This window comes from Prunus avium, chromosome 1, assembly GCF_965620075.1.
Source record: "Prunus avium chromosome 1, drPruAviu1.hap1.1, whole genome shotgun sequence".
In the NCBI taxonomy this organism is placed as follows: Eukaryota; Viridiplantae; Streptophyta; class Magnoliopsida; order Rosales; family Rosaceae; genus Prunus; species Prunus avium.
In genome coordinates, this window is record NC_142284.1 from 53,341,907 (window position 1) to 53,358,328 (window position 16,422).

The 16,422-nt window shown below is 36.0% G+C and overlaps 1 protein-coding gene across 1 annotated transcript; it reads right to left on the reverse strand.

Moving 5' to 3' along the window:
• Nucleotides 1–354: 354 nt before the first annotated feature.
• On the reverse strand, nucleotides 355–2,091 carry LOC110770371 (uncharacterized). The gene is made up of 2 exons (XM_021974498.2): nucleotides 1,579–2,091; nucleotides 355–1,121 (listed from the first exon to the last, which is right to left on the reverse strand). The coding sequence occupies exons 1-2, from the start codon at nucleotides 2,010–2,012 to the stop codon at nucleotides 1,022–1,024; spliced, it is 534 nt and encodes a 177-aa protein (XP_021830190.1). The 5' UTR covers nucleotides 2,013–2,091; the 3' UTR covers nucleotides 355–1,021.
• Nucleotides 2,092–16,422: the final 14,331 nt, after the last annotated feature.

Consider the following 16,422-nt stretch of genomic DNA (forward strand, 5'->3'; position numbering starts at 1 on the left):
TTTATTTGGTTTGGCTTTTTGATTTTCCTTAATACCTCACAATTTCAATTTCAACCCAAGATTTCCCCCAATTGTTAAACCCTAATAGCACAATATACCATAACTTGTTGAGTTAGAGGAAGAAGATTGAAGGTACTTCCTAAAAAATAAAATTAGATACTGCACTTAATGAATGTCTATAAATTGTAAACTTTGGGAAACAGAGTGACCAATTTAGCTAAAAAAATTTCTTAGTGACCAAATTGAATTTTCATGGAAAACTCAATGACCGAAAAAGTATTTAACCCTAATTAAATTGTTATAAAAAATAAAAAAAAAACCAATGTTTAACTTGAATCTCGTTTGTCTACGCTTTGGATAAACTGCATTACTACTATAATAATCGAACATTTTCATTTCATTTCAGGATTTAGAATATTTGTTTTAGAATCTGTTATGTTACTATTGTGACTCGAGCTTTTGGCTTCCAGATCGTGTAAAAGGTTCTGCGTAGCGCTTCCTTATTCACTGGTTTGTCTGAAAGTACTGTTCCCACCAGAAGGAATTTATTGGTTTGAACACCAATGTTCTCCTTGGAATCTACTACTATTTCATGTTGCTCATCATCTGTAAGAGCAAAATGTTGCGAAAAGGACGAAGAGATAGCCTCCATCTGCTTGAGGACTTTGGTTGAAAAGTCCAACCGTTCTGATAATCGCTGGCGAAGGAATTCTACCCCCTGGATCAGATCCGACCAGGGCATGCACTCCGATGTCGTCACGGCCGCCTGTAGTGTTTGAGTTTTGACTCTTCTAGAACCCTAGAGAAACGTCAGTATCCTAGAGAGATTTTTTGATTGTTAAAACTTTTCTTAATTTGATTTCCCCATATAATACTTTACACCCTTTGAGTATATAGCAAATAATTTAAATGTTACATATGTGTTCCACATACATGAATCATCACGTTATTTGTTTTATATACATGAAAGGGAATTTAACCCTTTACTTATCTTTGTCCACTATCACCACTTGATCTAATTCTAAGAACTGAATGTATCACCTTTTTTAATTTGCAAACCAGCTACAATTACCTCTTCCTTCTTTTCATCATACTTTCCTCGAAAAAGCCAGCCATAGTCCCTGAAATCAATTCGTAAAAAAAATAAGTTACTGGACTGTCTTACTCATTTCACAAAATCAGAACAAAAAGATGATTCTACTTTGACTCTTAATTTCTCATTATTACCCTCCTCTTTTGTTGAAAATTTTACAAGCCAATTTTACACTTATAAAGCAGTTAAAATAAGGAAATTATGTTCAAAAGAAAAAGCAAAAAAAAAAAGTAAACCTTCTCATCTTTTTGCTTCTTTTATTTTACATGAGCTTGAAAAAATATATATTATTTGCAAACATAAGAAAAGTGATCACCAAAGGAAAAATTGTGTTTTTCACTATCAAATTCTTTGTAGAGGAATATGATGATCAAATTAGAGGTTTAAACAGAACCACCCAAAACAATAAAAGGGTTATCTTAGATATATACAGACTAGGAGCAAAACAGAACAGAAAATTCATAGGAAAGAGATGAGGAGCATACTTGATAAGGGCTTGATGAGTGCACAGGGCCTTGACGCCGGTGATAACGATCCGTCCCTTGCCTTCTTGATCTTGGCCAACCACTATCTTCTCATACGTGATCAAATCACGGGAGTTGAAGCAGAAGCCATCAATCTTAGAGCCATCAACGAAAATCGAAATTATGGCAGGCCTGTGAGGGTTGTTGTCGTGGAATCCAGTAAACTCCGCTGCACCTATTTCCTTGTAGAATCCAGGACTAACCATGAAGACCTTTTGTACATAATCAGTTGGGAAGAGGATCACATGAAACTCGATAGGCAAATCAAGCAAATTGCTAAGGAGGAGGACCCGTTTTTTGAAGAAAACCATGGAGGACTTGAACATCAAAGCAAGAGCAAGAGTAGTGCAAAACGAAATAATAACCAGGTATAAGATCAAGTACTCAGGCCACATAGTGGAGCTTGTTGTACAGATGAACACTGGGAGAGAAAATGGAAATCGCGGTTAAACAGTCGTTATGTATGCCGCAAAAGTTGACCTACTACAATCATATATATATATAGAAACATGAAGGGGGTAATTTTGTAAAAGCCAATGAAGTTTTAGCTGAAAACGCTAATTTTTTATTATTATATTTAGGAAAAAAGGCCAAAACAAATAGACAGAGGATCTCTGGTGCACACATAACTCTATTAATAACTTTAGCAAGCCCCTTGCCAAAAAAATAGAACAAAAGAGTTGTGTCTTAATAATAAATAGAAGAGAAGTTTGGATTTTTCTTCTTTTCTATTTTTATCTTTGAAATTATTCAAAATTTTAACTTTCCATGTACTTATACTGACGCATAACAAATAAAAATTATGTGGATTCTACGTTCACAAGGGTACTCTAGTACATGAAAAATTTGAAATTAAATTGATTAGGGTACAGTGGATCGATCCAAAGATACTATCAACTTCTCCCTTGACAGTGGATCGATCCACAATAACATAAACAAATATTTATAGATTGCGTGAGTAATAAATATAATATATAGATTGCGTGAGTAGCTTGAGTAGTTCTTTAACCAATTGATTTACCATTATATAGTTTTTTTAAACTAATTCTGATAATACAATACAAGTTGATGAATTTGACTTTTGAATATGATTTTGCTGATGGAAAACCGGCCAATCAGCGAGTAAAGTTCTGTTGTTGACTGTATGTTTCCTTTCCTTGCCTGTTGGGCCTTTCGCTTCCAAAGAAAAAAAAAAGGAGTGTAAGAGAAAGGGAACATACAAAGGAATCAGAGGAAAGGGAAATCGCAAAATAAAGCAACAACATAAAATATTATTTAAAAAAAGCTGAAAATGCAAGAGGTGTGACCGTCTCATGTCAGCAGAAACTAACCAGATGAAAGAGTCGTTTTATAGTGATGATGTTATATATGAACTACAGATGTGAACTTTCATATTAGCCACAGAATTTATCTGAATAATAATTTAACTTAAGTTTAATGAAATGATCATGTGACTAATATGAAAATCCAAATGAGGGGTCCATATATAACAACCTCCCTATAGAATTTCGCCGAGATGAAAATTACAACAATTGAAATCGGAAACTATATCTAATTAGATAGAGGCCCAAATGAGAGTCCAGTCTAGGCCCAAACCAAGTGTGTATCATAAAGTTGACCCAAATAGAAACATATGCTTGCATTGAATCACCAAAACATGCGAAAGGTAGGTACTCTCGAGTCTCGACTCTCAAGTTCAGTATTTGTTAGTTCTTCTCTTATGCATATATACAAACACATATAGACAATAGTTTGTTCTCGCGAATCGTGATCGTATTCACGCAGCCTATCTTATTGTTAAGAATCCGCTCATATTGTCTTTCGGCTCATTTGAGATTGTTTTCATAAGAACAGGAATGGATGCAAGATTTTAATATGAGGTGGACTAGATTTACTTTAGAAGTTGGCTGTAAGGTTTTGAGATGGCTAAACCATAAAACCTATTTACTATCTATAAGAAGAAAAAAAATGATTTTTATTTGGTGTATTATGATGCTTTTATTTGGTTTGAGTAATGTCTTTTATCCCAAAGTGAAAAACACTTGATAACGAAACTTAACTACAACTTATAAAGATATACAAAGGGATCTGAATGAAAAAAATTTACATCCAACTAATTTTTGTAGATTTTGAAAGCCCGTAAAAGAGAAAAGAGAAAAGGTTTAGCCGCCGTCCCCCTTTAACAAAGTGGCCTCCATCCCTCCCCACCTCCCCTTCCTTCTCCACCACTGCTCCTTGCCCATCCCCTCTAGCCCCTCCGTCTTGGTTGAGTTTGGTACGTAGCTGCTTGGCTATCTTGGTGACGACGTGGTGATGGATTGTTGCAGTGGATCTATGTCAGATCTGTGCAAATCTATTCGTCTATGTCCTCCCTTGGTTTGGTGCATGCATGATCCGAGGGATGGTGGTGATAGGGTGTTTATGTTTTGTTTGTTGTTTTAGTTGTAATAAGAGCAATTCTCTATGAGATTGATGAATGTTTGCTGGTCTCCCTTTTAGTCTTTGTTTAGGTTTTAAGTTGGTTTTTTAGTCTCTCGGGAGGGTTTTTGTTTCGTTATTTATGTTAGTGTTGTTGTAAAATTGGCTCACATTTAGTATGCAAGTGAAGGAGGAGGCGACTGGTCACTGGGTATTTGCGACCGGTCGTTTTGAAGCATATTCGAGGTTTGAAGAAGAAGCTGGAATTCGAGGCAAGCGACTGGTCGCCAGGTAGTTGCGACCGGTCGTTTTCAGACAGTTTGCAAAGAGACCGGTCGCCAAGAACGTGCGACCGGTCGCCAGACGTGCTGTGTCATTTTTCCATGCGTTTTTCAAGGTGTCTTTCACATGTGCTTGTTCCCTACCTAACTCCAAGTGCCTCCAAAGAGTTTTATGGGTTCTAGGAAGTTTGGCAACGTGCCTTAGAAGCTGGAACACCATTTAAATGTTGTTTGTTGTCTTGTACCAAAGGATTTTCTAGGTGGGAGATAAGGGGACAAAGGGTGCATGCTTTATGGCTTGTTTTCTGGGTTGCTTAACCTTGTGTTTAGGTGGGTAGTTGAAAGCAAGAACGTGAAGGAGTAATTGTAGCCCTCTACAAAGTCCAAAGGTCTGCCTACAAAAGAAAGTGAAGATGCAAGACAAAAGGGTGTGGTTAATCTCAAAGAGTAGCTGGGAGCTATTGTGTCCAAGAGGTTGAACTTACCAAGGGAGGAAGAGAGAGAGGGCAATCAGTTCAAGAGAGAGCTGAGTTGAGTCTTGAGTAGTCTAGACACCAAATAATTATACCTTTTGAATGTGGCAAAGATAATTCTAGCATTTGGCTGACCATCAAGAAATCCGTTAAATGATAGGAAGATAAATTCTTTCTGATCGAGGGGGCTTGGCCAGGAATGTAGCACGTGTGGAGCTTAGTAGATCAAATTTGTATAGAATCATCAATTTCGAAATCTCATTTATAAAGAATTATCAAATTTGAAATATCCGTTAAAGCAAAACTTTTTCTCTAATTGAATTTTATAATTAACCAGCCAGACTATGCTTCATATTAAATTATATGCAAAGTCTGCCACTCGTTTTGAAACTTTGGGGTATTATTTAGGATGCTTTCCTTTGCGGATGTTTATGGCCGGCTTTGCTTGTAGTGTTCCTTGTCTTTTTGTGGGTTTGCAATGAATTGCTACTCTGACCCCAAAAAATAAAAAAAAATCTTTGGGGTATTCATTTGTTAGAGTATTAGTTTTAGATGTAGTGCCAAATCAAGTGCAGTTTCAATTTCAGTTCGTTGTTCCCAAGTACCAATTTCGGTTTTCCAGATCCAAATACTGTTCCATATTTAGTCCAAATTATTGTTCAAGCTTCAATTCCAGATCCGTGCACAAATCAAAGATTTCTTCTCTTCAAAAGATATGTTCAAAGGGACATATTTGTATAAATATAGAGTATCCCCTTATATACACGTACAAAACACCATATATCAACTTACGAAAGCATATAAATAAGATGCAAATGAAAAAAAAAAAAACATAGAAATATGGAGGACAGGTAGACAACGTTACGGAGGAGGTTGAAGTCGTCCTCTTCAAAAAATTACTAATATTAATTCCTAGTTTTGAAGAAAGGTTTTAGCATAATATTCACAAGCACCATATGTGAACTTCTCCACAACATCTTTTCCGCATCTTCTTTTTCAGAAGCAACTTCTCAGCAGATACTCCTTGAAGATCAGTTAGACGTGCACTGCCATGCCTCACGGGGGAGGGTGTATTTATAGCACCCTCAAACTAAAGAATACATAGAGAGTGATTAGTGCAATACATAATTTGACGCAGAATCTAAAAGTTAATGCTGATGAATTAGAGGTCTTTTTTTAATTTTTTTTTTAAAAAAAAACATATTATCATGGCATGAAACTAAATTAATTTTCGGGACTAAAAAGAACGTACGTACCCTGTGTGACTTGATTCGATTGCGCTATCAGCGATGACAGTGAATGGATTGGCAAGCCTTTAAGATCAGAACCGTATAGGCCAGAAGGCTTAAAGAAATCAGGTAAATACTTGCGTTTCTCTGATAAACCCTCACCATATCGCACTGCAATACCTTTGGCTGCTCCTCATCATATGTGGTGGCTTGATCAGAAGAGCGACCTTGTGATTCCTGGAGCAGCACAATTCTATGGTAAATCAATTCTCTCTCCAAGAAGTTCATGTCATAATGATACGACGTACGCTCCCATTTAGTGACGAATCTTTTAAAGCCTATGCCAAAGAGCACAGCAATCAGAGAGGAGAGGCAGAATGGGATCCACCAATGTTGGCAGGAGATGCTGCTAGCTGGGTTTTGCAGGGAAATGGAAAAATATATGAGGGTTTGGGTGAAAACATAAGCGATCACCAACCTTATCGTTGTTTCTTCAAAATATCGTACTGTTTTCTCTTGTCGTTTGTTGATGGAACCCAACTCTATGAAACTCTTGTTCAAATCGTCTTTTGAAGGAGGCATTTGTGGTGAGTTTTGCCGCAAAAACTGAGGGTTACTAGCCTTATTTTCTGTTATAATGATGGTCGAAAATGTCCATTATTGATAGCAAAGGAGGAGGTTTTGCTTCAAAAAGATGAGGGGAAAAGAAAGATGGGGTTGTGCCAACCGAATTGCCTTGTCTCCGACGGTAGTATTTATAAACTCGTACGTGGTAGAATGTCAGATTTACTGTACATTTTACAGAGTATTAGACAGTTTTAGTCAACTGCGTGTGGAACAGTTGCTATCCAATTTCTCATATATCGCTTTCAAAATAATGTCATTGTTTGTTACGTGTAACCAAAGAACAATTACTTTACAATTCCGAAGGGATTTAAAAAATAATAAGATCAGATCCAATTTGATAAAATTGACTTTATACGCCACCTTAACCAATACCATTTTTTTTCTTTTCCCCAAAGTTATGAAAGGAGAGTGAGAAAAACTCACACACATGGGTATCATGGGGATTTGAACCCATAACCACTGCGTGAAATCATCTTAATGCACGGGTGGCGTGCTATAATAGCCTCACAAGGGGTTCATCTTTCTATTAGTAAGCCAACTGAGCTTATCCGTTGAGATGGAGTAAGCATCACACAGCAGCCTAACCTAAGAAATGGCAGACAGTTCTTTCACTTCCTATTGCAGAGGAAGGAGAAAGGGCAAGCGAAGTGGCATACTCTACCTACTTTTTGGCTCGCCCTTCCGGTTTTAGATCAACTCGTTGATTGTTGGGAACTTTCACTCCTCTATATTCGAAATATGCCTTTCTAGGAGCATTACGATATGCAGCTCAAATGGTCCCTTATGAAGTCTCTATTGGTAGCACACTAAAGACCTGGGCCAATCCAACTAACACCCCATTGATTAACCAATTTGTTCATTGAATTTCTTGTTTTTGTAAAATGTTGATGTGTATTTGTTAATTACTTGTGAAGCTAGACTTTCCACCATTGGATTGAAAAAAAGGGATCAAGATAATGTTTGATTACTTGTGAAGTTAGAACTTTCACATTTGGATTAAAACAACTGCTAGAATTTAGCAACTCATTTTGACAATAAATTATTGTGACATCAGCTAGTGATTTTTTTTTTTTGTTGTGATAAATACCACGAGGTGTCCCCACATCCGAAGGGTGGGATTAATCCCCGCTAGGGGTTCGGCTTGTCCCTGGCCATAAAGTGCTTCCAACGGGTTTCGAACCTCTGCCATTGAGGCATCAGGTAGCTCGCCAGTTGGAGGTGGCAGTTTACCAACCGCACCACACCTTGTGGTTCAGCTAGTGATATTTTCATTCTAAGTTTAACACATGTCCATTTCTAGTCCAGTTCTAACTTTGAACGTAGCAGCCCTTTGCCCTCTTTTTCCATATTATATAATATAGAATATAATCGTGCAATTACGCTACAATAATTAAAATTCAAAGACAACAACACTTCAGAACTTCAAACTCAACTGGAAAATATGTATAATACCTAATTTTTTGTTTGTTTTCATCTATGAGCTCTAATGATTGTAAGGGTGGGTACGGAGTGGGGACCTATCTCCTCCCCATTAAGGAGGGTTCCCGCAGGAATGGGGAAAATTGCCCTACCTATTTCTATCCACCGCAAGGCATTTGAAATTCTAATTTTATATAAAATCATGGGTAAAGTAGGTGACTACCAGGATCGTGACAACGTTATTACAACTTTTTATGTCAAAAACATTATCCTAGCTAGTAATTACCTGGTCAGTGTTTTACGCGATATAGACCGGAAATTATGGCTCTCAAAATCAATGACGGTACAATTAAGAAACTTCTTTTATTTTTTGTAATGAGAACATGTACCAAAATTTTATTTTTATTTTTTTAATCAGTACATTCACGTGGAGGACCAACTGTCCGAAACTCCAATATTTTTTCCAGGAAGGGTTGGGATGACATTACTTGTATTAAAAGACTAGAAATTTGGATCCTAACTTGCTCTTCTTCAGCTAAAGGAAAATTTGACTTTGTTCTTAAGGAAATATGCAGGCATCATTTGTTCTTTGCTAATTCTCTTCACTTAATTATTTGGCAGGCCACAGAACAAAATCATCTTCCATTTCCATCTCTCTTTCATTCTCCCCCTTCATGCTCCTCCCCTATATTCACCATAACTCTCTTTTTTCTTTTTTTTTTTCTTTTTTTGGAGTGGGGGAGGAAGGTTTACACAAATATTCATTGGCCAATGACTGAAGGTGGAAGAGCTCAACTAATTGAGCTATTTTTAGTTTTCTACTTGTGCTATAAACCAAATTTTAATTAAGAATGATAAATGGACCTATGGCGAAGTGTTGAAAAAAGAGAAATTGAAATACAAGGATAAAGACGAAACATATAACGGAAGAAAGACAAAGCAAAAAGGAATTGATTTATAAAAAAGTCGATTGAAAGATTTTTTATATATTGTTATGTTATCTCTTCTTACTATAATAATATAAGGAAATACTCATTTTTAATTTTCGATATAGTCACTAGCTAGGAAGTTCCTAGTAGGAACAGCCAAAAAAAAGTAGAGCCAATCTTGCGTAGTTGGTGAACCATCACTTTAATTTAGTCACTAATTTAATCGCACGCGCTTAGTTCGTTTGAATGCCAATATGCATGCCCGCCAATTGTCAATCGCAGTTCCAGATGGTTTATTTATTTGCACCATGAGATAAAGAAATCTGCGAAGACTTTGTTTGTTAAATAGAAAATATGCGAAGACGTGTAGTAATTGAAGGATTCATGTTTAGCAGAAGTGTTCAAGCGCTAATTGGTTAGTAAATACATTTTAATCACTCTTTTGAATTCAAACTATTCATTCTTAAGATAACATTTAGTCATATCTACCTATAAAAGAATAAATAAAAGAACAAAATACTTTCTATAATCAAAGAAGTTAACATATTCACGATAATAATTAAATGGTTAAATTATCTAATACTTTCTTAAGTATCTTCCTCAGCAGGATCCTTTTGTACATAAATATACAAGCCTATATAGTCAGCAGCTAGTGGTAAACTTTATTTAATTCATGAAGTCTATCCCTAAACAATTTGTTCTCGATACCCTACAATCTTTTATATTATGTAAACAATACAAATCAATACTACATTTTAAAACATTTTTGGACAAAACAGTAGTTGACTTTATTATTATTATTATTAGGTAACAACCAAAAGCTCATTTGTTTAGAATAGGCCACAAATCATGCTTTTATTTAAATTGTAACCACGTCCATAGCTTTGTGTTGTTCAAACTGTTGGTATGATAACCAAGTCCGCAAGGAGCATCAGCCATGAAATCCACATGGATGGCAAAGGAATCCCTTTTTTGGAACCACCTCGCCATCTGCAATGGATATATGGGAAGATATTTTTTCTTTTTTGACAGGGGAAGAAAAGATGGATTACTCAGATTTTGGGAAAAAACTTGCCTGCACCGGGGATAGGACAACAGTCCTATCCCCCTCCAATCGCAGCCTGCCACGTGTCCAACTTTGTCAGAAAATGGGCACGTGTCGGACTGTGATTGGAGGGGGATAGGACAACAGTCCTATCCCCGGTGCATGCAAGTGTTTCTCCAGATTTTGGGGGAAGGGGAGAAGTGCACAAAAGTCAAGTAGATCATAAATGAGAAAATCAGAGTATAGAATCCAAATTTTAATATTATTTATACCACATTTATTAACCACTTGTTAGTCAACTATACAAATAGCAGCGGTAAATGAAAAGAGTGTGAAATTACTATTTTATCTCAAAGCTCCTTAACTTCATTTATTTATTATCTCAAAGTTCCATACCTTTCCAATTCGATGATCCATTAATGCAACTGACAAAGGATTATAAAGGGATTTTTTTTTAATTATTTTTACTGGAGATTGCCAACTATTCCATTTCCTGATGTTAGCAATGTATAGCGGTTAAATATGATATTTTCTTCTCGAGACCACTTACTTTTTTTCATCATGTGGGAAATAAAATTAATTTCAGTTTATTTACTTCTATCCAGGGGGAGGAACGTTTGTATTTAGCTACAAATTTTATTTTTTCATATCCTTGCATTCGAGGTCAAGTGGTTTTATCCATGTGTCTAAGGTCCTATGTTTCAAACTCAAAAAAAGGTCATATATTCGATTCCTTCCTCTCCCAATATCACTTATATAAAAATAAAATAAAAAATCTAAAAATACACCAGCTTTTGTCTCTCCTCGCTACTAAGGGGCCGTTTGGTTCATGGGAAAGGAGGCTTGGGAATGGGAATTCAATTGCTTTCCTATGTTTGGGAAGTCCAGGCATGGGAAACGGATTCCTGGCACATGGGAAAGTAGGGGGGAAAGTGAAGCCCCCCTCTTAACTTGGGTTTTGTTTTCCCTCTTCATGAGAAAGTTTGGGAAAATGAGCCAACATTCAATGCACAATTTTCATGACTATTTTGTCCCTATGAACAATTTATAATTACAACGTATCATTAAATACATTCTTTTTTTATTTGATTTAATATGGTTATAATTGGAAAATTATACAAATTTAGTTTTCCATTCCTACTCAAAACAAACATGGGAAAGGAAACAAAGTGAAATCTCCCGGTTACTTTCCCAACATTACCAAACGCGGGAAATGAATCTTTCATTCCCATTCCTTGGGAAATGACATGGGAATTGATTTCCCCTCAAATCCATTCCGTGAACCAAACGGGGCCTAAAAGTACTCTTCCACCGTCTTAAATGGGTCCAAATAAACACTACCAAATGATTTGATGTACAAAATGCCTTTTTAAGCTTACAACACCACAAAATCGTACATTATTCTTTTCTACAACCAAGTTTTTTTTCTTTCAGAAAACTTAATCGCTACTCTCTGAGAAAACCTTACTTCATCCCCTTTCTTCTCCTTTCCTTCATTTTCCCTCTGGATTCTTTATTTTTTTTTTGTTATTTTTTTGTTTTGTTTTATGATATAGAAGTCGTCGTCGTGAAACGTTGTCGTCGTCATGATAGTTGTCGTTCTTGGCCCACGCATGCAAAGATTTGGCTCCAGTTGTTATTATTCGATATAGTTTTGGAGCTACGAAACGAGGATGATGCTGGGTTGCGTCGGGCTTGGGTTTAGCCGGTATGGCTCTATGGCTCTATTCGGGTTGCCCGAAATGATATGGAGCGGTGGTCTTGTTTCTTAGTTTGTTTTAGTTTAATAATTCTCATGAACTCTTTAGGAGTTTGATGTGGTTTGTTTTTTGTTTAGGATATTTTATTTCCCTTTATCTTTTGGCTTTCGATACGGATTTTCTGTTTTCGCTGTTGCGCGGCAAATCTTTATTGCATGTTTGAATATGTTAAAAACCCATGGGTAAAACTTGGCCCTAAAAACCGGCTTGTTAGGGAAGGATTGTTATTTTAGGATTGAGTATTAGTGGCCAAAGATTTGTCAGGATTGTTTTTACCCCAAAAAAAAAAAAAAAGATTTGCCAGGATTATTTGTCAATTTCTCTGTGAGCTATGCCCTATTAAAATATACTTCTTTCAAATGTCTTGTTTTGTAATATAATCTAGACATTTTTCTTTTCTTAAAAAATTTCATTGATACTGAAAATGTAACAAGTGGTATAAATACAATATTATAAATAGTCAAAGATTGAACCATACAATCACCATCCTTAGAGCATCCACAGTGGGGGTGTATATGGAGGTGTATGTTAAATATACACCCCGAGTCACCGGAATGGTCTCCAATGGTGAGATGTAAATGGATGTAAATATACATCACCACCATGGGGATGTAAAATAAAATGTATATTTACATCCATTTTTACATCCCTTGCAGGCGGGACCCACCCGAGAAAAGAGAAAAAAAATGAAGAAAAGTCAACATAAAAGGCTGGGACCCACGGCTACACCCCCCACTGGAGCAAAAAACATATTTACACCCCCCGGAGGTGTAAAGGGGATGTAAAAGTGGCTTTATACCCCCGAATTTACACCCCCCACTGTGGATGCTCTTATAAAATATAAAGTACCAATGTGGCAATGTCGATTACAATAGCCAAATTATTACAAAGATCTTCCTAGGTACATCAGTAGAGTTCAATAACTTTAGTTGCCCTTACTATACAAAACTATGCAATGCCAAATATTCAGTCAGCCACTATATCAAAAATGCACAACACTAACTGCATCTATTCAAGTCCATGAGTACCTTGATCTGATTCTAAAAAGTCAGTCTCAGTAAAAACAGATAATCCCCACATTGCCACTGTCTTTTATTTCCTATGAAAGATTTATATAAGCTTTCTTCACATTACTCTTGAAACTTCTCCACAACTTTTCAATATTCTTCATTGTTACATCCTTGAATACATGAATCAAATGTTGTTGTTGAGGAAGAAATTCAACGGTGCCCTGCATCCACAATAAGTTTCTCATACATCTCATCCCCTATACAATATATTTATATGATGATTCAAACATATATACCAGTTTATCAAAAGAAAAAGAAAAAACCCAACATAACAGTACCACCTGTAGAACCATCTCCCTCTAGATATGCCCCAAGTCAACGTTGGGCCCTTCTTATCTCTAAAACTACTCATCTAAAAAATTTGATATACATAACATTAAAGGAGTAATAAATTAATCAGACATCATTAGCAAAAAAACTATTACTTTAACATTTCAATACAAAACAATCTACTAAAGAAATTCTTGCACAATAATATTGTAATTAAAATTAATGCATAAATACAAACAATTATTCAGCATAGATCATCCCTCACTCCTACCGTCTCTCAATTGGATGACCCTCATCACCATCTACTTCAATTTATTATCCATTGGGTGACCCTCATCACTCATCATCATCTACTTCAATTTACAAGCAAAACCAAAAAATAACAAAAAACTGAGAATAAATAATATATTAACCACGAAATTTCACATTCATTGGACAATCATGCAATAGATAAATACATGCATACCCACAGATCAAACTTCACCAAAAAATAATAAAAGATTTAAACAATAGCTTTAAAAAATCCAAATTATATAATCAGGCTTCAACATACAACTAGTACATTGTTCATATCTTGGAATAAAATTAGTATTCTAAATTTTATAACTAATTAGAAGGATTCATGGGTGACTTATACTCAAATACTTGAAAAAATTAAAAAAAATTACAAAACAAAATAGGAACACAAATCTAACTAGAACAGGGGCCCTCTTTAAAGAAGAGAAGAACCAAATCAGCCCCAACTGAAAAAAGCAAAGAAAACCCCCAAATTTAATTCCCCTGTCAATCTGAACCAGCCGAAACAAAAATCACTACCACACGATTCCTCCAACTCCAATGGCTCTAAGGAAGAAAACAAATTTCTTCTTTAATGAAAAAGGAGAGAAGGGAGGACGGGAGAGTTAGTGATTGAGAGAGAAAAACCCAAAAACCAAAGAAAAAACAAAGAGAGAGAATAGACGGTATTTTTTGGTCAATGAGAATAGATGGTCGGTTTGGAGGAAGTGGAGAGAGTTGAAGTAAAAAAATTATATTTAAGTCTAGTACGGGTAAACAATTTCGTCGGTGACAAAATTTGGGTTCCCAATGTCTACAAATTTAGGCGCTTAATATTTCGCTTCCCGCTCTTCAAGGGGCTGGCGTAGTGGCTCGCCAGTAATATTAGTAATGACGAAGGACTTTGTCAGTATCATTTGGTAGTGACAAATTACATTACTTAGCCAGTAATGGGTCCTAGTACTGGCTAAACTGTTCCTTTGCCGGTATTAGTTTGTCAATATAAGCTAAAATTGTAGTAGTGGTGGGATCTTGAGTCCTAACATTCCACCACACTTCCTTACCCAATGTTCTCGTTGGCCCACTCTATTAACATTGATCCGGTGGTAGTCCTTTCCTTCCTTTGAGGCGGATTCACTCTTTTATAAATAAATAAAATACTATCACTCTTTTATAAATAAATAAAATTATCTTCTACAACCTTTTGAGTTATGCACTAATCAATACTTGATGAAGACACAATAAAGATGTCTCACCAATGTTTAATGTTATATATGTATATTATAAATATTGATCACTAAGCCTATAAATATTAAAAAACCAAAACTATGAAAGAAACAAGTAGCTAGCATAGACTCTCGAGTGAGTGTTACCATTTCAAGCTGTTCCGCGTCAAGTTGGAGAAATATTATTTAGTTTACGCTCATCAAGTTGGGTTGTCCTAGTTAATATTTGATCGATCCAATTAATACCTTTGGATTAGAAGGACTTGTACATGTCAAGTTCGGGAATCTGTGCTGAGCTGTACATGGTTGAAGAAAGGTTTGACTTAGTCTTAACTTGTCTTTCGGATGTGGAATGATATGTCAAGTAGTTCCGAAAGAGTCGCAAGTGCATATCCAAGTTGCTAATGCCATAGACCATGATACATGTAATTTATTTTTAGATGACATGATTATCGTCTCATTTGTCAAATGGACTAATAAATTCTTTTTTTTATACGAGTTATAATCTATTCTAAATTCATTTAATCTACGGAATGAGAAATTCAAACTTGAATTCATTATCTTGAATCAACTGGTCTAATCCATATCAGCAAACTAACAAATTCTAATATCACATGATTTGTCAAACAATAGACGCCTAAGATCATAGATGTAAAAATTGAATCACGCTTTATTCGTTAATTTCTCTTAAGACGTAGCCACACATTATTCTTACAATGCATATGCAGAGTCTTACTGTTAAGCAGACAAAAGCTCTATATATATTAGGGATGCAAAGTCCTAGTATTCGTTGCAGATGCCCATACACTTGGCATCACAAAGCCTAAAACATGTTTCATTTACATTTGATGGGTTCTTGCTTGTTGCTTCTCCCCGAATGGTCCAGCAAGCAACACTCATGATTATGGCAACGGCCAAACAGACACCCATACAAAGTTGAAAGCAGAAAACACGTATCCACTTAGAAAAAGGATCAAGAAGCATCTGCGATTGTTCCAGCGGAGAAGCTGCAGCAGCATCTTCCTTGTTAGAATTTTGCAGTTGATGATCATGATCAGACAACTGAGTCTGCAGTCTGTGGCAGTCAAGACAGGATTGGTCTCGCTTGGTGAGGATACTGGTATATTTTAGTCCAATTAAAACCAATGAAACCAAATTTATAAAGGCTGCGGATAGAGAAAGAGTGAAGGGCATCCAACGGTATGAGCGAGTGAGGGCCGATCCACCATTTGCAACTGACGTAAAAATAACTCCTTGAAAGACGAAGTAGAAGTTTAGAAGTTGGAAGCCACTTGACTGAAGATGATTGATGCGATCTTCCTGCTCCTGAATTTTGCTTTCTAGCTCCTTTATCTGTTTCTCTAGTTTTTCCTTTCTTTTTTCATGTTCATTTGTCTGGTTGTTAGCCATCAGTTGTACCAGAATTTAGCACAGCCCGCACAGAAAGCAATGTGTAGTAATCCCAATATGCAAGAGAGAGAGAGAGAGAGAGAGAGAGAGAGAGAGAGAGAGAGAGAGAGTTATATGATAAAAATGAAAGTGAGTCCTTGCATAACAATATATAATGTCATGGGTCTCCTAGTGCCAATGAATTGGTTTCGGCTTGAATGCTCAAATTCTCTCATCTATCATAGCAGGTCATCCATACATTGGAAAATTAAAGCATTTCATATATGTTATTATATAATGATCAAGGCCTCTTCACTCATTGCTAATTGGTTTTTGATTGGATACTCGAGTTTTATAATGCTCTAAATGTATATATAGTATCCAAGCCCAACG

Excerpts from the sequence above, each read along its gene's own strand:
- LOC110770371 (XM_021974498.2), bottom strand. The coding sequence starts at position 2,012 with ATGTGGCCTGAGTACTTGATCTTATACCTGGTTATTATTTCGTTTTGC. Across the intron at positions 1,122-1,578 it reads ACTCATCAAGCCCTTATCAA|GGACTATGGCTGGCTTTTTC; the intron begins GTATGCTCCTCA and ends AATTGATTTCAG.